Here is a 26739-nt window from a genome sequence, read left to right as displayed (position 1 = left end):
AGGAGACGTTAACATTTTCCCCCACTGCAACAGCTGCTCCAGGAACACCTGGCACTTTATGCTCCAAAGACATGGGCTGAAATAATACTACAATGAATAAGCAAGTTATTCAAGGTTACTCTGTGTATCAGTAACAAAAATCCCTGAGCTAAGGTAGAATAATCTCCTTGCCCCGACTGCCAGTTCAGCAAGTTTTAACCAGCACTGCGAAATTCAAGAGTGAACATCGACGTAAAGAACAGCGCTGTTGCACCCAGGTAAGATCTTCTGATTGATGATTCTTCTGGCACTGCCACTCTCAGCTACAGGGGGAACCTAAGGCAACTCAGCTCTTACTGCAGATGTGTCAGGTCTGTACTTCAATGAGGAGGGACGACTCTGGCTCTGTTCCTGCTCTAGTTGAACAGCCCTTCTCGACTGAGTTCTTAAATAACAGAACTCCACTTAGTGTCTCTGAAAGACACCCAAGAACTCATTGGATAAGCATTAAGGAGATGAGTATTAGAAAGGAGTAATGCTAAAAGAAACATCAGAAGCATGGCGAGGATTTCCAAGTTACATTGCTTTAGTTCTTAAATTAGTCTACAGATGGTCAATTTTGAAATTAGATTTATTACTTAATCAAATTGAAAACAACATACAGGCTACCAGAGTCTTGATTCCATCCCATGTTTGCATTAAAAAAAAACAAGCATAACTGCAGACATGTCAGACAATGGGAGCCCAGTTAGAGAATGGAAGAACAGAAATGCATTGGAAGCCTTGGGATATGTGGCTACTCTCCTCAAACAGTGCAGAATCAATTCAACCCAGCTCAAAACACTGGGAAGAGAGAAGGAGCAAGGAGAATGGGTCCTACTACCGACAGTACTGTCTCTGGTCACCTGAGGGGTCTGCTGACGGAGAAAGGTCTTCCAGCAGTCCAGCCACAGGCAGAAACACTACTGCAATCAGGTGCTTTACAAAGAATACAGCCACCTTTTTAGACCTTACGAAAAGTAATCACTGGCTTGCCAAGCTTACCCTGAATTAAGGGCAAGACACTATTTGTTTATACTAAAAATGCTTTTTAGGGGTCCAACCTGAACCAGTCGCAGATGGAAGCTTCATGAAAAGTGAAGTGAGGTCTATGGCCTGCAGCACCCCAGGCAACAGACCTGACAAAGGGCCACCAGAGCTCCTGTGGGGCACATTGAGCAAGATTTCCTACCAAACACGTTCATGAAGTGCCTGCCTAGCTGATACTCAGGCAGCACCTTGCCCTCACTGGAATGATGTTGTAACAGGGATAAATACTCTTCTAAAACCAAACCACTGGAGAAAATTATCAATCAAGATCAAAGCACAGGTAACGGAAAGCATATGTACCTTTGAGACAGCTGCTCTGTAAAGAGCTTTTATTGCTACCTGTTATACTTCAAGCCATAAAACCAACTGTTCTTGCAAAGTCAAATAATATAGACCCCTCAAACATCAGGGTCACCAATTTTTAATTCAAGGACAGAAGCCAAAATGCAGTTCAATCACTGCAGCAAGTAAAGTACGCTCACATTCGAACGATGCAGCACAAGAACCGACAGGAAAATTGGGAAGGCCCTTTGCCTCAGAGTGCAGGATGGCAGCGGTTTCCACCACAGTGCAGCCAACTGACAACAGCAAATCTGGAGCCCACAGAAAATGCAGCATAACAAAGCTCCTCTTCCAGAACAAATACTAGGCATAGGGAGCTGTTGAAAGTCACTCGATACCATTAGAGGTGAGTGGCAAAACCTGCTGCAGTTGAACAACAGGTCTCCAAACAAATCCAGCTGTTTTGTACTAGGTCATCATTTTAGGATGAAGTTGTCGAGCCAGGTGTTTGCAGAACAGGTAGCATGCGGCACCTAAAAGGTGCATTTAAGTTATATGGCAGTTTGGGAAGAAAGCCTGAACACAGGCACCTTTTCTGTGGAGGGAGAATGGCAGATGATACATAGAGTGTATTTTCCAGTAATATACAGGTAGCATCCAGCCTACGAGTAGCTAATACCAAATTAACTCTGACAGAACAGAGGCAAGTTTCTTAAGGCCCGGCCAACTCTTCTCCACCTTTGCTCACAGCACATCACTTCAGAGAGGCTTACATAAAAGCTAAGACAATGTGCAATTTCATTCCCATTGCCTAGACCAGAGTAACTGCAGCTACTAGACTCTGGTCTTAACAGATCCTAGTTTTATCAAGCCAACTATATCATTAATGAGAAAACGATTTAATACCCTGAGACCAGGAGTTTTGGACATGGGGGGGGGGGGGGGAACCAACACAAAGGCAAGCCTTTCAGAATCTGTTTAAACCTTCCAATACTGATGAACGATGTATCCCACCACAAAAATGGGACAGAATATCTCTACGCAAAACAGTGGTTGTGCAAATCTTTGCTACTCATATAAGCCTCTGGACCCTATAAAAATGTAGGGATAAGTTAGATTTTCTTTATAAAAAGTTGTAGTTTATTTCTTTGCTGATCAAGAGTTGTATCACTACACAATACTACATTTTATTGCTAGTCACAAATCGATGCACCGGGGTTTCAGAAGAGTTTGGTTTATAGCGTTCCTATGTAACAAAAGAAAAAAAAAAAGTTAAAAATCCAGACTTTGCAGACACACTGCCATGTCCCTATAGAAGCAGGGATGCATTAGGTCTGTTTCACTAGAAAATTCTCCTCTTGAACTGTTTCTGGAGAACACATGACCATGTTTTTCTCCAGCAGGAAAAGTCACCCCATCGTTCCATGCAAAAAGAAGGTGGCCAATCTGCTCCACAGCCTAAAACCCCTCTCCTACAGAATGGGAAAGGAACATTTATTTACACAGCTCCTACTGTGGTGTGTTAATGCTTACGTTACTAGGAGCAAGTTGGCACATCTTCCAGGTACTCCTACTGCCCAGCTTAACTCAGCTTCCTATTGCTGGGGTAGCAAGTTCTCTCCAACACGGCTGAGATGTGCCTTACTAATACTCTAAAAATGCTGTGATAACCTTTGCTAGACAGCAACACAGCAGCACTCCTGCTTCAGAAGAGCACTGCACAGCCTTTCAGTAATACACACAGTTCAGTGCATGCTTTACCTGTCTCAGACCCAATATTAGCTGTTGTAAGCGAAAGCCTGCAGCCACACAACAGACAGTGCTCCCACAGAGGAGGTACTGCACTGCTTCAGATACTGCTGCCCCGTCATCTCCAATACTGTGATGCTTGCATTTCAAGAAGGGAGTTAGGACTCCGTCCCTTTGGTCATTATTGCCTTAGAGGGAATGGGGAGAAACTCAAAACTCTTTGGGAGCTGAAGGTCTACTGGGAGCTGAACGCCTATTCTTGTTAAAAGGCTGCACTGCGCACAGGGCTCCAGACAGATGTCATTGATTCTGAGGCACATACTATTACAGTTAAACTTAAGATTAAGTAAGTCAAAACGAATACCAGAACAAAATTATTAAATGGAGGTTAAATAATTTGTCCTATAGGATTCAATTTCACATTTCACCTGTTCACACAAGCACCTCCTGTCTGCCTGGACCTGAACAGCCTACAGCTCAACCCTCAGAAAGGAGGTGCTGAGAAACAAGAGACTGAAGCTGCTTGCGACAAAAAGATGGATATAAATATAAAAGGAGGTTCAATTTCAAGCACCAGTAATACTGCCTGCTCAAGCCCAGGTGTAGTCACCAGGGAGATCCCAAAATCAGGAACGTTATTCAATGAAAACAATAGACCGTACTACTCTGCAGCTGCCAAGATTTCTGGCTACAACTCCCAAAAGAGTTTGCCACCTGTCAAAATTGTCTCTAATAAAAAAGCAAGCCGGCTCAATGAGATGAAAGCAACACCCCCAAGCTGGCTTATTCAGTAGGGACCCAACTTCAGACCAGGAGTCTGCAGGCATCAGCTTCAGCAAACGGAATCTTGTTTCACTATCCAACAGCTGCCTTTCAGCTATTGCAGAGCATCAGCTTTTTAGCTTCCTTAAAAAACAAAACAAAAAAACCCCTGGATTCGAAGCATCCAAATATGGCCTGTTGTACTGGAACGTTTAAATCCTTGGGGCAGGTGGGCATCTTCTTCCTTTGCCACAGGCAGTGCTTACTCCATGATGGCCCGGTACAACGCAGGTTCAATGTAATCTTCACGGTAGCGTGAATTGATCACTCTTTGTCTCTTCCTCTCTTGTCTGACCTCTTTCTCTGCGAAGATCTCCGTGAAGCGCATATCCGAAGCTATTGACTAAGAGAAAAACTAGAATTAGTCACTGGAGCACAGATCAAATCCCTGCCTCAACATCCTCCTACTGCATGTAAGAAAGAACCAGGCAGGAAACTTGGGAACATTCAGCCTGCTACAAAAACTGACCAAACACAAGAAGAAAAATATTTAAGAAACTGGATTTAAAAGGCTGGGGATAAGTTTAAGGGAACTGTAATCAGAGATCTAAAGAATCACAGTTTTCAAATTTAAGAGTAGCGAGTTTAAGTTCACAGTCACTTTCTTAAAGGAATAAAACACCCTCATCTGTTCCAGCTTTTAAGCAGTCTAGTACATTTGATGCCTTGTGGAGCAGGCATGTTTAAACACCTGGTCACAGGACTGAGCCATGATACGTTCTCCTTAAACCTCCAACAGCCTGTGTGCCTGCCGAAAGGCTCTGCATTAGGGTGTGTATGATCACACTGTAAAGCAAGATACCCAGCATGCTGTCCACAGTTATGGTTTCTTATAGCAGGAAGCATAAGGCAACAGGAGAGGGACCCAAAGAGGCTGTGGGATCTCCATCCTTTGAGATAATCAAAACTTGACTGAAGAGAACACTGAGCAACCCTGCCCAGCTATGTAGTTGCCCCTGCATGGAACAGCTGTCTGGAGCAGAGACCTGCAGAGGTCCTTTCCCACCTGGATTATTTTAGAATTTTAAAGAAATGGCAAGCTCTTTTCATGCCACCCTATTAAAGAGCTTTTCAGAACAAGGGGTACATGAAGGAACTTCGCCATTCTTTGCAATGCAAATAAACAATGAAACTTATGAACACAGGCATGAAAGGGTATTTACTTGCTGTCCCAAATAGTGACTCCATGCTATAAACTCCTATCACTACAGAATAATTTCAGTCTCTCCAGAGTGAGACAGAACTTTGCTTTTCTAGCCTGATGAAGTAAGTACCAAGCTTTGCAACAACTGAGGAGCACATCAGGTTGTGATCTTTTGCTGCCATGCACTCAGCTTGCTGTTCAAGGACAAATTAAGTTAAACGAGCTTCTTCAGTAGAAGTTTGCAGCCCATCTACCTACCAGCCTTGACTTCACTCTCTTAGGAAGCTCCTCTTCAAGAGTATACACATCATCCCTTTTCACCATCAGCTGTGATCCATCTTCGAATTCCACCTAGAAGAAAACCAGACATTGTTCTACCAGCAGTCAGGACCCTTGCACAGCTACCTAGAATTTGCCTTCTCCTCTCCAGAGACACCTCGTGAAATAATCTTCTACCACTTAAATTTTTTAAGATCCATACACAGGTACGAACACTGCAACAGACTTTAACTAAAACCTCACCAATCCCATGACAGCAAAAGTAGCCTGGCAAGCTTTGGGATATTCTTGTAATGCCAGACAAGACAGTGGGGCTGGTCACTTTAATACGGCCTGAATATTCATCCCTTTGGATGTCTGCAAGGCATGATGCACTTCCACTAAAGAGAGAAAAGCAAAACCAAACTTTTTTTAAGGAGTTTAAGCTTTAGGAACATAGTCTGTGGAAGAACTACAGATCGGCAACTTTTCAGAAGGTGACACTTTCAAGTAGGTAGCCAGATATGAGTAGAGCTGCAAGCAATCACTTTGCTCTTAACTCTAGCAACTGTCACCAGCATCTGACATTGCTGACAACACTGAGTAACTTCCCTTGAAGTGTTTCAGTATGACTCCCCTATAGCTCTGCTGGCTTTAAGAACAGCCCTGTTAACAAGATCAGCTTGTTATGATTCAGAATGATGAATTTTCAGACAATTCTGTACCTGGTACATCTGGATGGCATGTGATGCGACAAACTTGGCTCCATAAACTTGTCCATCTGTCCATCTCACCTGCACAACTTCTCCTTCAGCAGGGGGACCTAACTGAAGACAGTCTCGACTCTACAGCATAAAGGAGGAAGGTGGGAGAGACAAGGAGCTTCCTTACGTGAAGATTCAGTAAGCAACCCGGTAGTCCATCCCGGTCACCCTGCACAACACCCCAACATTTACTCTATTTTAGGGATGGAGAACCAGGCTGAGAAACATCCATCTCTGTCACCTGTATTAAATCCCAACAGCAGGCCCAGCTTCATAGTACTACATGCAGGAATGGTATGCAAATATCAGCAAGTTTTCCTTCAGACCTACCATGGCTAAGCAGCCAAAGATCAGCTGCACTGCCTGTTACACCTGTTCCTACGTGCCCTCAGTTAAGTCAGTCTTATGTGCTGCCTTGGAGGTGTTACATCTCAGCCACAACATGACCTAGGGTTGGAACATTTACCAAATCCCCTGGTGTGTCTGCTCTGCAGCAGCAAGAGCTGACTTGCATCATGTGCCCTCTACCGGAGCCAGACTCCACTGCTTAACATACCACAATGTCCTCTGGATACAGGTTATCACTGAAGGAACCATCATCAAAGTTGACCTCGTAGAAAATCTCCTTTGCAAGGCTGACCACTTCACATTGATAGAATCGACCGTTCTTGTGCTTGCTGATGACTATCTGTCCAGGTGACAGATCCTGGAGTGCAGCCTTAGCTCGCTGAGAAGAGAAAAATCACTTCTTACACAATGACTCAACAAAGAATGTGTTGAGGACCATAGCTCCAGTGCTGGCAGACAAGGAAGCAAAATATTTCAGTTCAGGTGAGTAACTCTACTCAAGACACCATCAGCGGCATTTTTAGAAGAGTTCTGCCTCTGGAATTTCAAATGCTTAAAGCCTAATCTGTTAGATGCCACTGTCCTTAATTTACTTAGTGAATTAAGCTCTCAATTCTTCAGAGCGATGCAGGGCCTTTACAGTAAATATTCTCTAATAGACTGTTGTGGTTTTGATGGCTAAAAGGGCTACATGAGAACTTTATAAACTAATCAATCACTTAAACATGAATTTCTATGATCAATTCATGCAGCCTGCTGGAGTCCCAGCACTAACTCCTGCGTATTAAGTATCAGACCATAAACCCCACTATTATTCCCCATTACAACAGCCACAGGAGACATGTAATGCTCTCAGTTCTTCTGGGCTGCAAACCAAAATACAACTAAGATCACTCAGAGCAGCAGCAAGGTTGAAATCTGAATCCAAGACCAACACCATTAGATTATACTGAACTTTGTGAGAGAGCCAAGCCTTCAATGAAGTTTTAAAACAATCACACAATCTGAAAGTTTTCAGTCCCTCCAAGATACTGCAGGTCAAAATCCTGGGAATGACACATCTACTCACCTCTGCCTGAGATGGAATCTTATGCCTGAAGCAGGTAATGAAGACAACAAATGGCCAGTCATCAGGCTGCATCATGACTCCTGCTGCTTGGGCACAGCTGACGTGAAAGGATGTGGGACACCGACCATGGGAACACTGTACACAGCAACCTGCAATTCTCTTTCTTCGTTTCTTGCAGAAGATGCATTTCTGTGGACAGGAAACTAGAGGTTATTGATCGGCACTAGCTTTTACCCAACATAAAGGGCTAGCTGGTCTAAGAGCCTGATACTGTGCCATTTACTCTCTGTGAGAGCATTGCTACTTTCTAATTACGAAGAAGCAGAAGGCTACCAGTTCTAGTTTATGGCACGGCAGTAATTTGCACATTTAAAGTAACCCCATAGATGAAAAATGTACATTAAATATCTACCATCTCAACATGCATAAAGCATGCAAACCTGAGATCTCGGATTAAATCAGTCTACTACACTCCAAAGCCTACAGGGCCTTTCAGCACTTGGCTATTAAGTTATACAAGACAAGCAATAAGATTAGAATAATGGGGAAAGACCACAAAAATAACAACTATTATCACCACTACTAGTGATCCAACTACACCTGGGTCAGGCCTGATGGGCTGTTGTAAGGAAAAGAATGTTATCTGAAATACATTAGCATATACAAAGCAATTAACATCAGTTTCCCCTCAACACTGAGCTCTTAGAAGAGTTAAGTAGCTGCTTTGTTGCTGAAGGCATGCACCCATTATACAAATGCCTCCCACATCCAGCAGCATCTCAACAGCAGTCAATAAAGCAAGTTAAATACAGGGCTTAGAAAAATAACAAGACAAAAAAAAATCAAATACCGTCATTACAACACTGTATAAACTTCATTTACCACATACTGAAAAGTGTCCCCCTTGCCGGCTCATCTGAATAAACGTATACTAGAAGAAGGAAGGTTCAAAAAACCAGCAGGGACAACTGCCATTTCCAATACAAAGAACAGACCAGATTAATTTGCTTAATCTGGAGAGGAGATGCCTTGGGTTTAAAGGGATAAGCAAAGTCTCCCACCTTCTGAACAGATGGAAGACACTGTGAAACTCCATCACTGAAGCACAGGTGACCCTTACCAGTCTGAAACGTTGCAGGGGGATTTTTCCAACATCTACAGGACTTCGCTCTGCGATGTTCACAAATTTCGCCTCCAGTACAGCTACAGCACACATCACATGAACCCACCTGTCAGGATAGAAGAGGAGAAAAATAAATTAGTATGCATCAGGCTGACAGGGGACACTTTGGAGTTTAAGTAAATACAGTTCTGGTGAAGTTTGCCAGATAAATCATGATAAACAGCCTCTGAGAACTAGCAGTGTGATCTTCCCTCCTACTGCTAGTAACAGGGCACACGTGGGGCAAAACCAAGAGTTTTTCACACTTGCAATCTACTACTAACAGGCTTAACAAGAGAGCAATTTAGCGTGGCTCATGCTGGCTGCATACCTGCATTATAAAAGCCTGCCTGATAGGTTTATTCCTTCACAAACATGACCCATAGCAACTGCTCAGTCACTACCAAGTTACTTTTGAGACTGTGATCAGAGGTTGAGGCTTTACGGAACATCCACAAAATTTCTGGAGGCAAAGTTTCAATTACTTCATGGTGCTACAGGTCTGTCCCACTGCTATTTTGTATCAAGTAACTTCAGACAATCCACCACACCAAAGGACACAGGACAGGCAGCTGTAGGCAGTATACTTGCTGCAGAGGTACCCTGAATTTCAGTATATCGTGCTACTTGAAGCTACAGTTGTCCTTGGTCTCCTTCGCCTCCACATATTACATGGAGAAATCAAAGTCCTCTATGAGAAGGTACCGAGAGATGTTTTCTCATGATGAATCTTATTTTTATGTGGTACATTATACCTCTGCACTATAGAATGCAAAGCAATTAACAACTGCTATCACCAGAATGAGGCATTACCCAAAGAGACGACAGTTGCTGCCTGTGTCCAAAATGAACACGCTTTACCACAGCACCCCTGAGTAAGACAGCATGAAAGATGCTATCGGTCACTCCATTACACCAGCTTCTCCCTTAAGATCAAAAAACCTGGAACACTCACTTGTCATCATTGGCTCTCTGCAGTGCTCCTCCTCGTAATGAACACAAACAGCAGTCCTGGCACAAGGAATAAAGCATTAGCTGAAAGAGTGAAGTCCAGAGCAGCACACTTGCTTTAGAACTTCCTCCTCAAAATGCACATCCAGAGGAAGAAAATGGTTTCACTGCAGGAACAGAGCTAACTACCTTGTACAGATCAGCCCTTTAGCTCTCAAAAGCTGCTGCCCTTAGGGCAACAAATACAGACTCCAAGTCTGTTGAAGACAAGCAGACCTACCACTGAAGACCTATTCAACTTGTTATGGGTTCCTTTTAAAGCCACAATACCCTGTATCCTTTGAGGATGTGTTAAAGCATCTGGAACAAACACCAGCAAACAGAATTTGAAAGGTTGACCCATTCTGCTGCTTGAGAGTCTATACAGCTTTTTGAGGGAATATCATTCTTCTTGCGTTCTTCACATGTGCACACCTCCCTAGTTATTAACAAAAGTTACTGTTTTAGAAATAGTAGCTACCATAAATTAAGACAGACAATGGAGCTATTCCCACATTCATGCAGAATATCTTACCTGTGACTCAACCGAGCTCAGCAGCTTTGTACCGGTTAAAAGGACTATATCGCTTATATGGCTTATAAACCACCAAAATACAAGACATCAGCTCCTAAACATTCTCTAAATTGCCTTCTTTTCAGAGAAGAGAATAAAACCCCCAAACAAAATACAAAACAAGACTAAGGAAATGTATTTTGTAAACAAGTTCCCAGATGTACCAGGCTCTATCCGTGAGAATTCTATAAGAAACTTTACCTCTTCTAAGGCATTTTCTGAACACCTGGAGCACATCCAGTCTTCAGTGGCCTTGTCAGGGGACACACCATAACAACCTAGAACAGACACATCTCACTTAAGAGCTTCCCTAAACTCAGATCCACTCCCCTAGGTCCCAGAAATAAAGCAGGAATTAAAACCAACGAGCTTCCGGATGATGCTGTATATTTGAAAATATCTGTGCAGCCAACTCCGTATTTCAACGGCCAGCACTCAAGCACGTATCGTTCAGAGAAGGGCTGAACTTGGTCTGTTTGTGCATCACACAGGCTGGCAGAGGCTTGCTAGAGAGAACACTAGAGTCTGGCGGTAAGTCTAGATGCACTCACTTGCATGAACACAGACATGGCAGTTCTTGCAGGTGATGAGTACACTGGTTCCATCTTCCTCTAAGTAGGGGGTTGAAAGATTGAGGTCAGTGCTGCAGCCAGTTGTAGTAAAGCACATCTCAGGAATCAGGGGTTTGGTTCGGATCTTCCCATCCACAGCAGCTGGAGTTGCTCCAGAGTTTTGACTGTTGCCTCCACACTCTGCCTGTAAGGCATGGACAGGGAATTTCAGTTTTACCAGTAAAACTGCCTCATATAATCTTTACTCACCCATTATTCCATACATAAATCCAGCTTAAAGAAAGAATGAAGGTGCTGAAAAATTAAAGTTAGTGGGTTAGGTGAAAATATAGTTTATAAAATCCTCAGCTACCGCAGCTTCAGAATGAAATTGTTTTCTCCCCAAATGGCTAAATGCAAGGTCTGAACTGCATCCCTCTAATGAGCAACAAGACACACATCAAACTGCATCTCTTCTGACAGAAGAGGTGGGATCACCAATGCTCACCTCATGCTCTATGGGCAACACCTCTGCTGCAACCCCCACCCAATACAGAGGATCATAATGTTGCTATCCAACATTGCACATTACCTTACCTCAGTACAGGAGGATTATGATTACACAAACGAGATAACTACTGCAATCCACGCAATTTTTTTGGTAGTGTAGTTCTGAACAAATCTAATGGGCTTTGAAACTAATTTGTTCCTGAGAAATAAGCAGACTAAAAAGGCAGTTTCCCAGTTAAAGCTCAGGAGACTTTCAGGCTAATCTTGTGTGATTTATTCATCTAAACCAAAACACCACCATCAAACCAAACAGCAATTACATGTAAAGTTGACAGAGATACGCTTTCATTCAAGTTACTCTTCTTAACAGCTAAACAGAAATTAATCTTTCTCTTTGAAGAAATGTTTCAAACCATCTTTTGCACCTCACAGGCCACCACAAAAGTACCTTGCCTAATCTTTTTAAAATATTATTAGCAAAAATTGCAGTAGCAGAATGAAGCTGCACTGTCCCTCCTATAGTGCATCAAAAGGCAGGGGAAAAAAAAGTCCAGGTAAAGATCACAGTTGGAAGGAAACTGATGTGTTTTTAACAAATCTTGCTTATTCAGATTATGTAAAACTTACTGATTTAAACTGAACATCGCATGCCAAGCAAAAGACTAAATGACTGAGGGAAATCTATAACAAAGTTGAAGAAAATGCAACTTCTTTTGTTTCTGAGCAGCTAGATACTTTTCTTCACAAAGGCAAAGTGAATATTTGTCTGGCGTTTTGTGCCAATTTTTTTATTTGAATGGGTAACTGAAGTGAGTTCCCAGACTTGTTACAGAGCCTTTGTTCTAACTTCAGAAAGTCTAACCACAGCTCAAATTTTGGAAGAGTTTCTGCTTTACCGCCTGGTGTGGACAGACATTTAAAAACCTGCAGCTAGAGTTTTCTGCTTAATAGCATTTAGAACACAAAAAAGGAGCTAACAGAACTTAAACTGTCCTCAAATTAACTTTATACGTTACCAGCACTAGTGAAATCCCCATGTACTATGCAGCTTCTATGTAGAATTAATTTCCAGTCCTAACAAGAACCTACTCTCAGAAATAGCAAGATTGAACAGAAACTAAAGTCCGTGGGTTTTATGGAAATTACACAATATAAACCCTCAACAAAAGTTTGAGGTCTTTATTTTCCAAAACTGTGGTGAACATGTTTCTAGTGCCACCATCATCATACAGTGATCTCAAATGAATCAAATATGCTTAGCGCATGGGAAAGGACAAACTATCTCTAAGTTGCAGGTCAAACCCGCAATCAGACAACTATTCAAGCTACCTCCAAACTCCATAGCTTATGCACAGCAAAAAATTCAGTGGGCCTCCTGCCTAAACATTTCATCAACATGACAGAGGGGTTCTGCAACCTATCCCAAGCCATACGTTGCTACAGGTGCTGCACTTCATTAAAGCACATTTTCACACACCACAGCTACTGGCAACACAGATATACTCCAAGACAAGACAGCTTTCTATCTTGTCTATTTTCTATCTATGCCATCCACAAACACAACCCTACATCACAGGATCAGAGAATAACAGAAGACCGAGTTGGAAGGAACCCTTAAGGATCAAGTCCGACTCCCTGCTTTTCACAGGACTATCTAACACTAAAGCAAACATCAGCACGCTCCCTGTCTTCTCAGGTTCAGGTGCTTCAGGCTCCTTGCCAGCTCCCCAAAGACCATGTGCTATCAGAGGACTTAGTGTTTTTTTAAAAAGTGTGGAAGTGAAGGTGTCAGTCTGGAAAACAAATGGGATTTTATAATCAGCTCCATTTCATGGTTCCACAGAACACAAAAGCTTCTGCTGAACAGCTGAGCGAGCCCCTGGGAACCCACAGGCAGACCATCCCAGGTGTGGTGAGGTTCACCCAGTTGTACTCTGCCAGAATAATTCCTTGAAAAGACTGCAACACTGATAGGGCTTTTGTTAACTGGCAAAATGCAAATTGAACTTAAAAAACTATGCACAGCAGTGGCAGCCTACTCAGTTATCTCTACTGATTACATTAAAAGACATTGTCTACATACCTGATACGTCTGGAAGAGCATACAAACAGCACAGTAAGGAGACTGTTGAGCCATGGTCCGATTGTATTCTTTTTCAGCCTCAAAATTTGGTGGCCGGTTCTGCCACAGCTGGCTAAGTGGCTTGGCCCATGCTTCTGTTTCCTCAGCCTCTTCTTCCAGAGTTACTTGCTCTGATGCCTCTGTGATAACAGATCATTAACTCTGTGATTAAGTGCCCTTTTAGAGATACCCTTCTTGCAAACTAAATTAAATAAGGCAAACCAAGAAGGGCGATGGGAACCAGTAACTTGGTCTCGTTTTAAGAAGCTTCTACTAATCAAGCAACTGTGCAGACACAGGATAGTTTTATTGGCTGAGGACAGCACCAGCTCCAAATTATGTCAAGACTAAGACTGTCAGCTAACAAATCTTGTGGTGGTGTTTGTTTGTTGTTGGGGGTTTTTGTTTTTTTGTTGTTGTTTTTAGATCATGAATATTTACATCAATTACTGGAATGCTCCAAGGCAGATGCAATTATGGAACAGTTTCTCTTTAATTTTCCTTTCAGAGTTGTGACTTTCCAAAGAATGGAACACGAAAGAAAGAAGACACCATTCAAGAGAGAAGTTTAATGATGCAAGCACAGACAAAAAAAAAAAAAAAAAAGTGCGATAAGCACCTTGTCGAGGATGCAGAGGTGTCACTTGCTGACTCCTGTTTATTGCTGGTTATTTAATGGAATATCCCACACTGTCCACAGAAGCTGAGGCCTCTACAGTTTCCCAAAGAGCATAAGGCCTTACTTACCATCATCACTAATGCAGTCTTTAACCAAGAGAGGGTGATGGCGTGGGAGCTTGCTCAATGGCTGGCGACGACACTTGGACTTCTTACTCTCCTTCATTGACCTTATGTATTCCTTTGCTACCTGGACGAGGAGAAGCAGTTCAGTAGTCAATTAGCACGTGTCCTTTTGACATTAAAGGGATTTATTTTCAACACAAAGAAACCTCCACAAAATGCACACATACTTCCACGATTTTATATCTAACAAACTAACTTCAGCTCTAAACTAGCTAAATTTTTGAAAGAACTGCTTGCAGCACTTTTGCTAGGAAAAAACAGATAGAGCTGTATAGCTGTTGAGTGGCTGAGCTATCAGAATAGAGACTTTTCACAGATCCCAGCATAACTTTCCATGCAAGTCGTGTTTATATCAGAATCATGTAACAGAAACAAAGACAAGTTGAATGGCTCAGCTCAGAAAAGCCACAATAAGTTGTGTCATGCATTCTGAGGAAATCTTCAGTTTGTATGTCAACTTAAAAATCCCAAATTTAAAAACAAATAAAAAGCAGTAAAATAAATTTTAAAAGTTAAAGAGTTCATTGGCATCTCAAACTAACAGGCTTATTTTAAATGAAGGAAACATTCACTCTGTCTGCTTATTACTTGCATCGATGTCTTTCCAGACAGACTGGAAGAAGGAGCCTACAGCAGTAGTTACTTCCTCTTCCCTTAGCCTTATGTAAAAACAAGTGACACACTGACAAAATTATTACTAACCTGACAAGCAAGGCAATAAAGGCAATGATTTTAACATCTCAGGAAGTCTCTCAGTAGATAAGAACCCCCTTTTTTCTTTTTTTGAATCTGTTATTCCTTTAAGAGCAGAAGCAAATCTTAGATTAAATGCATCTTACGTCTTTTTAAAATCTCTTCTTCTCATAAAAGAAGCCAGAAGAGAGCATAACAATCATTATCTCTGATCTCCTACAGACAGTTGGATACAAGACTTCTAAGAAACAGAAATGCTTTTATTCAAATGGAAATTAGCATTCCCCGTTACCATCTGATGGAAAATTTATTTCCAAATACACCATACTGGGGAAAATGATCTAGACCCATTAAAGATTTCACCTTTTCACTGTACGGAGTATGCAATGAAGCCATCAGTATTGGCAACAGAATTTCTTTAGTTCAAATATCTGTGAGAACTCTTTCTCGTTTCAGCTTAATTAACAACAGATTTGCCCATGTGCCATTTCATTTGTGTAATTCCTGAATTTCAAAACCATAATCATTATCCGCCTCCCATGGTCTAAACACAGATTTAAAGAGGGAAACAAAATAATCTGAAAAGACACCACCAGGTAAGATTTTAACTGTTACAGCCTTCTCTTTGGCTGTCTAATGAAACATTCATTGGCAGCGCTTAAACACTCAGATTCACATTCTCCCAACCAATAATCTTTGTTCTGTCATTTCTTTTCTAAAATGGGGCACACAGAGGTACACATGTACGTGATTTTATATTAAAAAAAAGTCATCAAACATTTTCAATGTGTTCATAGTAAAGGCTGCACTGAACTAGATTCATTTTAGGTACAAACAAGTGTCTATTAATATAAAAGGACCTGAATCAGCCTGTAACATTACCATGTCAAAACTACCAAGCTACCCTTTCCCTTAAAGCACTTAAATATTTTAGAGAAGTTCTCAAAACAAGGGATCTCCTTGTTTTCTAGAAGAGGTAAGAGTGTAAGTCTTTCATCTTAATTCTTGTTTGTTTAGCAAAACTCATAGGTATTAAAAAAAAAACCAACACTGACAACTAAGCAACCTGCTATGCAAACACTAATGGAATGAAAATGTAATCTGCACAGATTGGAAATTTTGTCACAGCAAATCCATGACCACCTAATACGGCCCTTAAGCTTTCAGTACTCTTGCCATTCATACCTCTGCCAGTTCTTGCTCATTCACACTGGCGGTGGCACTGGCCTTCTTGCCTGAAGTCTGTTCATTGTCAGATCCGCTGGCATCCCCTTTAGCATAGCTATGGACTGTAAGCACCCCAGCTGGCCCAGGAAGAGTTCGTTTTGCCAGTGGATCAGTCGATTCAGAGTCTGAACAACCAGAATACGCAGGCGAGCTGGACAGAACACTGGACGTTGCACCCTGCTTTGAAGCTGGCAATGCTGAAGTGGAATTTGAAGCATGTGAAATGGAAAGATCCAATGCAGCTGCTTCTTGTTCTTCCTCTTCTTCCTCCTCAAGCTTCACTGTTTTCAGTTCCTCAAATTTGGCTGAGTCCACACGATCTAGAAGAAAGGATATACTGACTTTTTCTAAAGTCTGGGCAGCAGAGAGAACATTTGTGCAGCCACCTGCACAAAGCCAAAATAAGAAAGCAAACTACTACACAAAAAAACCACACTAGGTCATGTAAAGAGCAGGTAATTAATTCAGACACCCATAAACTCAGGAGTGGCTTAGCAAGAGAGAGAATAAGAGTGTCTGCTCATTGCCTCTTCCAGTACAATAACTAGGATATATCAAACAAACCCAGCAGACAGTGAGTTCAAAATAAACAGAGATGACACTTTATACAGTGCAGCTAAACAGCCCAACCTCTGGCCACATGATGCTGTAGGTAAGAGGCTAGAAGTGTTCATGGGAGACTTTAATACAAGAAAAATAAAAGTCTACAAACCAACAGAAGATTATTAAATACAAGCTGCAGAGGGCTGGAAAATAGAATACTGGACAGAGACATTCCCTGTTCTTATATTGTTTCATGGGCCCCTTGCTCCTCCCTTAACAGCAAGGATAAGTGACCCATTACAAGCCACACCGATTTTCCTACAGCTTACTTATGACCAAATTACAAATAAAAGATCCATACAGTATACCAGACCCATGCTACCAGGAAGTGTGCTTATGTTTTACTAAGCAATTTCTATAAACAGGTCACACTAAAGTCCTCTGTAACCCTGTTGTGTAGACTAATTGAGGCATCCAGTATGTCTCTGCATGCGGACAGGCAAAATAAAAAAAGCAAAGATCAAAAGCTAAAACCCACCAATTTCTTAAGCAGGTCTCATGCAATACTTTCTGTTCCACTGAATTCAGCTGAAAGGCAACATCCCTGTGATCTACCTGGTCAGCTACAGGATGGCTGCCTATACCTTTGCTTTCCACCAAGCAAATTTTTTTTATATAATTCTCACTGGGGAGTTATCCACAGATAGGTCACAAAAGCTAACAACTCCAGCTGTGGTTATTTCATTTACTCAGACCAGTGGCAGAAGTGTCAGAAAAACTTACCTAAAGGGCACAACCTAAAATTGTTCTAGATGCACCTTTTGGTCTTGAAAAAAATCAATCCGTAATGTCATGACTAGATTTCTGAAGTGCTTGCCATGGCTCTGACAAACTAGCATCTGTGTTTTCGGACATGACAACATCCTACCAACTTTCATATGAAAGTGACCCAGATTCAGCTATCAGCTTCTCTCCCTGAAGAATAATAACCTGTCCCCTCATACCATGATAAAGCTTGACACACAGTTACCTGGCAGCTTGAGTCTTTGTTCACCTTGCTGCACCAGTTCACTTGTAGCTCTCTCACGGGGCTCTGCCATGTCTGCTTCATAGTGTGTGGAACTCAGCTCCTCCTTGGGGAAAGCCTCGCTCTCACTCACCTCCTGAGGCACTTCCAGGCAGACCCTGTGTCTTTTTGTTCCTATGCGATGCTTGGGGATGCTGTAGAAGACAAATCCGTATGTCAGGTTACCAAACACCTAAGTGTGTTGAATTTCTGTCTGGATGCACAACATACAACGTGGTTTGGATCAGTGTTGTATAAGACAGCATCTGGCAAGCCAAATAGTTTCCAAACTATTGGGAAGTGGGTTTTTTGCCTTTACAGAATGAGAGTCAGTAATCTTTAGGGATGACTCCTCAGTATGGGTTAATCATGTACTAGGCAACTATGTTCCAGCCAGGCATTCTTTACCTTTAACAGAAGAAAAACCCACAAACCCAAACAAAATCAAACCAACAGAAAACCCCACCAAAGACAGCTTTAGGAATAGTAGCTGATACTGATTGAAGAAGATTTAACTGCAAGGTGTAAAACAATCAGCCTGCCCTCCTTCAGCAACTAGAAACTGCACACTGATGTCACAATATGCAGTACTGAGAGTATCAGAATTTGCTAGCCTGTATCGCCCCATGACCCCAGTACACCCTCTTTTTCTTCTGGCCTCCCAGTGTACAGTGCGCACTCCCAGTCCACGCTTTGGATGCCTGTTCAAAGATGAAGAACTACCTTCCAAGCTGATGCATTTCTTGTCTACCACAGACTATCATCAATGTGGACTGAAATAGTAAAAAAACCAAAACATTAAGACTAAACCGTATTCCCAAGAAAGCAGATTACTGCTAACTCTGACTGCTGTTGTTCTATCAGAATGGCAAACATTCAGTTGCAGCTGGGCCCAATTTCCAATAATCCAAGAGAAAAGCAGAAGACAATATAAAGCACTACCTTTTCGTCTCATCTCCATCCACCTCGTCTTTACACATCTCTCCCGTTTCCATTTCCTCAGCACACTGTTTCCCATTCTTGACTCTTTGCATGAGATCCCCTTTAAGGAACTCTGCTGCCTCTGGGGTTGGAAGAGCATGGTCAATGACAGTCACATCCTTCCCGGCTTTCCAAAGCTTGTAACGGTCTGGCTGGTACTTCCTCACAAACACGTCCATGGAGATCTTCACCATGTCCTTCCGACATGAGCACTGAAGTCGCAGAAAACAGTCAAGTAAAGGCCACATACTCAACAATTCTACTCTGCACTTCCCTATCACTTTGCTTTCACAAGCTTAACTGAAGAAAAAAACCCACAAACCCAGAGCCACATGTAATTGATCCTCAGAACTCTCAGACTTTCCTAGGAAATCAAAAGGGCATATATTAAGTTACTAGAGACCAGGCAGAGAAGCCAGCAAAAAACGACAAAACAGAAACCCAGACATTATCGCAGTAACTAAGAAAGCAAGCTCACCAGCCTATTTAGAGCGTTGCTGGTAGAAGCTGACTGTTTTAAAATGAGGTCATACAAAAACAGCCAGCAAAACCACAGACTATAACGAGGAAGTTGGAGCCGTACAAACTCTGGGCCTACGCAGAGCAGCAGAGGTTGCCCTCCTCTGGGCATGGTTACAAGAAGTGCTACAAAGCACTTGCCTAAACGTAACTTCTGAAAACATAACTCATGTTTGTAAGGCACCTCTACATGGATGTAACACTATCCACCCTAAAGGTTCAGCCAAGATACTTACTTTGATAAGTGACTTAAGTTACTGAAGTCATACTTCCAGGCTATGTGGTCAATAAATAATGGTTAAAATATCAGACAAAATACTGGTGAGTCCTGACCACCAAGCACACCCTTCCATCTCTGGAAAGCCAACCAGTCCCCTGCTTTTCTTTGAAGCCTCAGCTGATCTGCACAATGCTAAAACACACATTACATGCTATCCATAGCTGAAACAAGGACACGAAACAGGAGGCTGACTGGACATTGTAACCCTATCAGAAGGCAAACACTGCATCCTAAACGGACAAAGCACTGAACTCACTCCCTTAGAAGAAGCATTGAGGGCTTGATGAGCAGCAGAACATTAGGTTATTTGTACACAACAGGACAACAACTGACCACTTACCAGTACAGACTGCTTCCCGTACTCGATCCACCGAAGAGTAGCAAAGTTGGTAGATTCAGCACAGTTAAAGCCATGATTAAAGCCAGCGTGATAGCTATAAGGAAAGGTTATCATGAACTCTCCAGCCTCCTGTGTCACCTAGAAGACAATTGAGACATCCCACTGTTATTCACAGCTTAAAAGTCTACTTGATGGGTCTGAATAAAAGGAGCTCCTGTACCCCTCATGCAGTGCACCTGACATCCCCACCCACAGATGGTGGCCAGAGTTACTTGCCGCAACGGAGAGACTGGATACGGACCTTCACTATTCTCCTAGTTAAGTATCTGATACTGGAAAGCAACACTCAACAGATTTTTACTAAAATACAACACAACTGGTCAACCAGAAGTGGTTATACATATGAAATACTCTGTGACAAGCTATCTGAAGGTCGTAAAGGTAATTATCTGTATCAGCTCCAGGTTTGGCTGAACAGTATTTAAGGCCAGTAAAATTTCTATCCCACACAATTTGGAAATTTACTACTGTTTTCTTTTGCTGTTCATATTCAAGTACAACTCCCTGCGAGCCTTCCACTGCTGCTCTTCAACATTTCCCTACTGTTCATGACAACAAAACCCTTCAGCTGCCCACACAGATGTGACAGTACTTCTGAATAAGGGCTCACAGACTGTATCTTCAATGGGGGGCGGAGATGGCAGGTTACCAACCAAGAAAGTAAGGAAGTCTATTAAGTTATTAATGGAATGAAAAAAAATATTGATAGAGAATAAGCTATATTTTCTACTGAGGAAGCAGATCACAACAAATGAAATCAGCAGGGAACAAGTCTGAAACAAAGGGGACAAGTCTGAAACAAAAAAAGAACAATCTTCACTGAATACACAGTGAAGCTGTGAAGTTAATCTGACACAGTATGTTGTGCATAGTTTTAAGTTTAAAAAAATAATCACAGAAGACAGAGCCTTTTTTTTTTTTAATAGTCCTTGACAGATTTTTCTGTCTCAAACTCTTTCAGGTCCCAACTGCCAGATAAATGGAGGTACAGTGGGAAAGGACTGCCTTATACCCTCCCTGTTCCGATTTTCCTCTCTAAGCATCTACTTTTGGCTGCTGTTAGAGATGAGACAGGGCTGCATGAACCTCTTGACTGAGTGGGTGTAACAGTGATTACTTTTCTAACCTTATCAAATGGGATGCCGTATTTCTTCAGAATTGATGGAGAGATGAGGGTCATCTTGTGACGGAGAAACGCTTCACAGCTTTGGGCACTTCCTGGGAAGAAACCTGTTTAAAATAAAGGCAAAGAGAGTTGTTACCATTCTGCTGTGAATAAAATTAATTCTTCAGTAATTTTTAGGAAAAAGTTATTGTCTAAACAATATTCTTCCCTAGGCCTAGAAGTTTGGACCACCTTATTTGAAGTGCGCTAGCTGGCACTAAGATGAAAAAGGATAACTCCTGGAGATTTATCTTTAACAGATCATACCAGCTTGAAAGAGCATAAGAAAGACTGCATGTAGAAGGATCTTCCCTTGGCTATAAACTTCCAGTTCTAATAATCAATAGTTAAGTATTTTCTCATTAAAGGTTAGACAGACCACAACTGCTTTATTTGTCATGTCACATTTATCTTGTGCGTATACTATAAACACTCAGAATAATATGAACTATATTCTAAAAGGCAAATTATCAATTCAGTTGTGCCAGCCTGCGCTCTTATGAACATCACAAGCATATCATATTCTTAAATGAGCTGAAACCCGCTGCGGCAAAAGGCATGATGTGAATTGCCTGATTACCTTTTGCAAGTCTCTCCAGTCGCTTCCCATGCTCTGGAGGGATAGAGTACCTGCAGTCATAAGAACAAGTCTGTTGAATTCAAGTGACAAGACAAAATCTCAAAGTCTGACTGGAAATCACAAATGGGCATGCAAATGTGAAGCCCATCTACATGGGCTGGAAGGGGGATCTGGGCAACTACAGGCTTGTCAGTCTGATCTCGGTGCCAAGGAAGATTACAGAGCAGATCAGCCTGAGTGCCATCATGCAGCTTGTACAGGACAACCAGGGGATCAGGCCCAGTGAGCATGCGTTTATGAAAGGCAGGTCCTGCCTGACTAACCTGATCTCCTTCTATGACAAAGTGACCCACTTAGTGGATCAAGGAAAGGCTGTGGATGTTGTCTACCTAGACTTTAGTAAAGCCTTTAAAAAAAAAAACTAAAAAAAAATCCTCCGTCTATTCACTAACTCTTTCAAAATTTGATGATATAAAGCTAAAACTCTTTACCGAGGACTTTTACCTCTCTATCCCAAGAAAAATCAAGAGCCAAAAGCTGTCCATCTCCTCCACTGACTTTTGCTTAAGCAGTCAGGGAAGTAAAAGGTCTGATGTATTCAATTAGCAGATCTGCACAGCAAAACATGAGTTGCAAGCAGGGAAGACTACTTCTTCACCCATCTCCAGTTCACAGTCATGCAAACTCAGTACAAGGAGGAACATAGAGAAAGAGAGAAAATGGAATCATCTCTTTCAGCTGCTCAGACCAATATGGGACTGAGTCAGACACAATGCCACATCCTTGATGTGCACAACTTGCAGCACGGTCTTTAGGGCTATGTCTCTGCCCGCACATTTTTGTGGGTGTCAAAAAACTCCTAGTTGGTTTGACTACAGTAAATAAAACCACCTGCTTAGCTTACTTTCTCTCTGGAATAGAGTGCTATATTCTTGATGAGTTTCTTGTTAAATTAAGGTATCAGCAAAGTTAACTTCTTCCATGTACTACTCTACAAGCAGCAACGGCCAAAAGGTTTATCTGAAGGAACTATTTTGTTTTGTGTTCCCATGCAATTGCCACTGCATGGGGTTGTTCACTGGTCACATAGCGCTAGCTATTATTTTTTGCTTCAAAGTTGTATTAAAAGGCAGCCAAAAATACTAGTTTCCAACAAAAGTGCCATGGAAACAATTGTTGAAGTTGCTTGAGAAATTTACTTGTGAACAGAAGGGAATGATTCACTCCTAAAATGCGACCCATGCTACAGAAAAATTCGGGAGCCTCCCCAAAAACTAATCAGGAAAGCTCAGATGCTGGATAAACCACTCAGCAAGATCCACTAGGCTGCTTTTAGATCTATGATAAATAGCTACATTTCAAAGTCTATTAAAAGTTGCCTGTTCCCCTAATGCCTGCATCACAATAGGCACATTACCTCTGTATGGTCATTTTAGAGCCTCAGGAAATCATAAGCAAGTTTTCCAAGTTCTGGCCCTGTTGCAGCATAAAGCGTCCACCCTGTATTACAATTCTGAAGAACTCTCTACATCAGGATAGCAAATGGACTTTCTAGAAGGTAACCAAAAAACTTCTGAGGACAAGCACTGTTTGCAGTTCCTTATTGCTTTCCAGCGTTCTTGTCATCAGATACAACTGCAGTGCAAGACTGGAGGGATGGTAATTTCCTTAGTCAACTCTCGCAACTTCACAACTTTGATTTCAGTATTTTATGGTATTGTGTTTCTACATCTAGAAGCTTCCCTAGAAAAATCTTACCACGACTTGGGTTCCCCAAAATGCAGGTAATTAATACTGTAGAGATCCATGTCCTCGGTATGCCAAGCAAAGGAAGTTTTCCACATGCCGAAATACAGGTAAGGAGTATTCACTCCTTCAATGGTTATACCGCTTTCATTCTCCACAATATCCAGGATCGTGTTCAATCTGCCGATGTTCCATGTGTCTACATGCTGCAAAACACGAGTCTCATGTCAAACAAGCATTATGAAGAACAGAACCACACAACTAAGATGACCACTGCAAAAGTGATCAGACACTTGTGAAACAGCACATCAAGACAAATCATCTACTGGCACAGCTCAAACCATTAGCTAGTTCACCTAAACCAAAAGTTTTGCATGGTGTTAGCTTACATACCGATTATTTACTAGCCACCTTTATGGAGGGGAAAAAAGAAATAATGTTGTCGTCCAACATAACGATTAGGAAGGCGAAATAACCATGAAGCTATGGACTTTACAGAACAGTAGTGTGAGGCTGAGATGATGTCTAAATCCCCTTGAACAGAAACACTTTTCATTCCAAACAGCTTTTGAAAGAGTAAATCATCATAATTTAGGAGACTAGCAAGCAGAATGCATACTCTTTTCTAATGTTCATCATCCTAACACATAATGGGCAGAGCACTGTCCCACAAAAATACATGCACTAGCAGATACCAAAGCAGTGCGTGTTCAATGATCAACACTTGCAACTCTCATATGCCTTTCAGGACAAAGCAGGATAAAAGCAACAGCTGGACAACAGCGGTTTTTGCTTTCTTGAACTAAACTGTAGTATACTGAAGCACTAACAGAGGTCCCTTAGATCATTATGTCTATTAGCTTTCTTTAACCATTTGGGTTAGATGAAGAGTATGTTATAAGCATACGGTTTATCGTGTTCCCGCCTACTCCAGAAGCTGGAACTCTGCTAAGACTATCATTAACTCTTCCTGAAGGTGAAGAATCAAATGCTACATTAGTATTTATGGAATGCAATATACAGGGATAACTGTTGCTTGAGAACCAAAACAGTTTTCTTGCCTTGTCATAAAGCGTGCCATTAACATCAGCACCGTAGATTGGGGCATTGAACGTAAGGTTCTTCCAGTATTTTCGTTCAAGGTCTTCAAAGTCCGTGTAGCGGGGTGTGCAGTATCTGAAAAGAGATCAAAGATACTAAAGACTTAGCAGTCTGATAATGAATCCAAAGCAACATTTTCCACTATCGAAAGAATCAAAAGCTACAACAGGAATACCCAATGCATGTCATCAGCCACACCACTAACAACCAGAACAGCAATGAGAGCAGCTCTGTTCCTGTGAGCTGGGAACAAAAGATTGGAAGGAAAATTACTTTCCCCATTTCTCATTTTACTTTCGTTTTTACTTTGTGCACTTCTCTCAGGTCAGAACAATTTCACTTTCTAGCTGTCAAGAGGAAGGGATGGAGTCAAAACCAGAAGTGATACAACATGCAGCTTGGGAAAAAAACCCAGAAACAAACCCCTAAGTTTTCTGCCATTGTAGAAGTACCAAACATTTTCAGACTCACCTGCTAGTAAACTGGTCAAGCATGTTCAATTTACCAACAAAATACCTGCTCTTGATGTCCTTTCCCTGGAAACTATAGACCAGTCTCTGTGCAGCACTGGGGGATCAAATTTACACTTTAACCCTACCTAATGTGTGTATATTCCAGATAATTACATATACAGCATAAAAGAGAATTTTTTTTCATTGAATTATTGTATTAGAGAAAAAGAATCCTAAGTCACCTGATGTGTACTGCTCTTGCAAGATACAATACGCTTCAGCTGACTGCCTGCGGCTGGCAATTCCCATGCGGTTTCTAAACGGTTATTTCAAAGGCTTTTTTGCTTAAAACTCCTTTTAAAGCCATCTTTTTTCTGTCTCCTTTCTCATGTCATGAAATTTCCCTTTTCTGCTACTCTGCGAGTATTTTGATGGCCCCAGGTAGCTAACCAGGGACAGACAGACAGGAGTCCGCAGCAGAAAGTTCTGCTGGCTTTATATCTCCTTTCGCCAGAGGACACGAGTGACACAGGTCCCCACCCTCACGGCCAGCATCACAAGCACACCTCATCTGCTCGGGGTGTTACGCTCATGCTTCTGACCGGTATCTGCATGTAGCAGGGACCTGGCCCGGGGGGAACTGGGGGAGACCCGGCCCGGGGGGAACTGGGGGAGACGCGGCAAGGGGGGGAGCCGGGGGGGGACGCGGCACGGGGGGGAGCCGGGGGGCACGCGGCACGGGGGGGAGCCGGGGGGGGCCGACACCCGCAGCAGCCATCTGCGGTCGGGCAGGAGCCGTGTGCGCGGAGGCGCGGACGCACTTGTCGCTGTTGGCGATCCTGCGGAACTCGCGGACCGTCATGGCCTTCTTCTGGATGTTGTACTGCGTGAAGAGGCCGGACTGCCCCGTCACCACCTGCTGGATGGGCGCCGGGATGACGAGCTCGTCGATGTCATCGTAGCACTGCCGCGGCTTCCACTCCTTCGGGGGCACGATCTGCGGGGAGCAAAGCGCGGCTCAGCGCCGGGCCGCGGACCGGGGCCGGACCCCCGCGGCCGGGGCCCGCCCGCCCCGTCGGGCGAACAAAGGGCGGAGGCGGCCCGGCCCCGCTGGGCGGCCGCGGGCCGGGCCCGGTGCGAGGCCTGCGCCGAGGGGGTGGGGTCGCACCTTGGCCAGCCCGGCGCGGTGGGCGCCCTGCGACTCCACGTAGGCGATGTACCGGCTGAAGTCCCGGAACTGCTCCATGGTGGGGCGGAAGGTCATGATCCGCGCGCTGGGGTTGAGGCTCTCCAGCTCCGAGGCCATGTTGCCGGGCCGGCCCTGCGCGGAGGCGGGGGGGGGTGTGGGGGGAGGGGGCGGGTCACCCCGCGCACCCCTCCCCCACGCCGCCCCGCCGCTCCGGGCGCCCCGCCCTCTCCGCCCGCCGGCCAATCGCCGCGGGGTCCGCACCAGCCCTGCCTCCCCATTGGCGGAGGGCGCCTGCCCGTCAGGACCGCGGCTCTCTTTCCTCCTCACGGCGGAGAACGCCACCGATTCACGCCCCTCCCCCTCCTTCCCCTCCACCGCCCCCCCCGGCCGGGGCGAGCCCGTTCCGACGCGGAGGGGTTCGAGTCCCCGCCCGGCGTGCTCACGTCAGCGGGGCGTCCCTCTTCTTCGCCTCCTCCGCCCTCCCCCAGGTCTAACGCCCGGCCGCCGTATCCCTCCGCACCACGCGCCCAATGAGTCCGACGGGCCGCCGACGCCACAGCGGCCGTTCCCCACCGCCCGC

The 26739-nt window shown here is 43.4% G+C and overlaps 1 protein-coding gene across 1 annotated transcript; it reads right to left on the bottom strand.

The window, feature by feature from the left end:
* Positions 1-592: 592 nt before the first annotated feature.
* On the bottom strand, positions 593-26739 carry KDM4A (lysine demethylase 4A). The gene is made up of 22 exons (XM_040611238.1): positions 26603-26739; positions 26139-26291; positions 25792-25967; positions 24479-24593; positions 23430-23623; positions 21672-21721; positions 21053-21156; positions 19867-20004; positions 18689-18939; positions 17711-17901; positions 16096-16457; positions 14161-14281; positions 13375-13553; positions 10782-10986; positions 10432-10508; positions 9622-9677; positions 8625-8733; positions 7505-7693; positions 6644-6814; positions 6049-6168; positions 5324-5416; positions 593-4264 (listed from the first exon to the last, which is right to left on the bottom strand). The coding sequence occupies exons 2-22, from the start codon at positions 26274-26276 to the stop codon at positions 4124-4126; spliced, it is 3180 nt and encodes a 1059-aa protein (XP_040467172.1). The 5' UTR covers positions 26277-26291; positions 26603-26739; the 3' UTR covers positions 593-4123.

Source organism: Falco naumanni, chromosome 11 (assembly GCF_017639655.2).
Source record: "Falco naumanni isolate bFalNau1 chromosome 11, bFalNau1.pat, whole genome shotgun sequence".
Taxonomy (NCBI): Eukaryota; Metazoa; Chordata; class Aves; order Falconiformes; family Falconidae; genus Falco; species Falco naumanni.
This window is presented reverse-complemented; position numbering and strand designations above follow the sequence as displayed.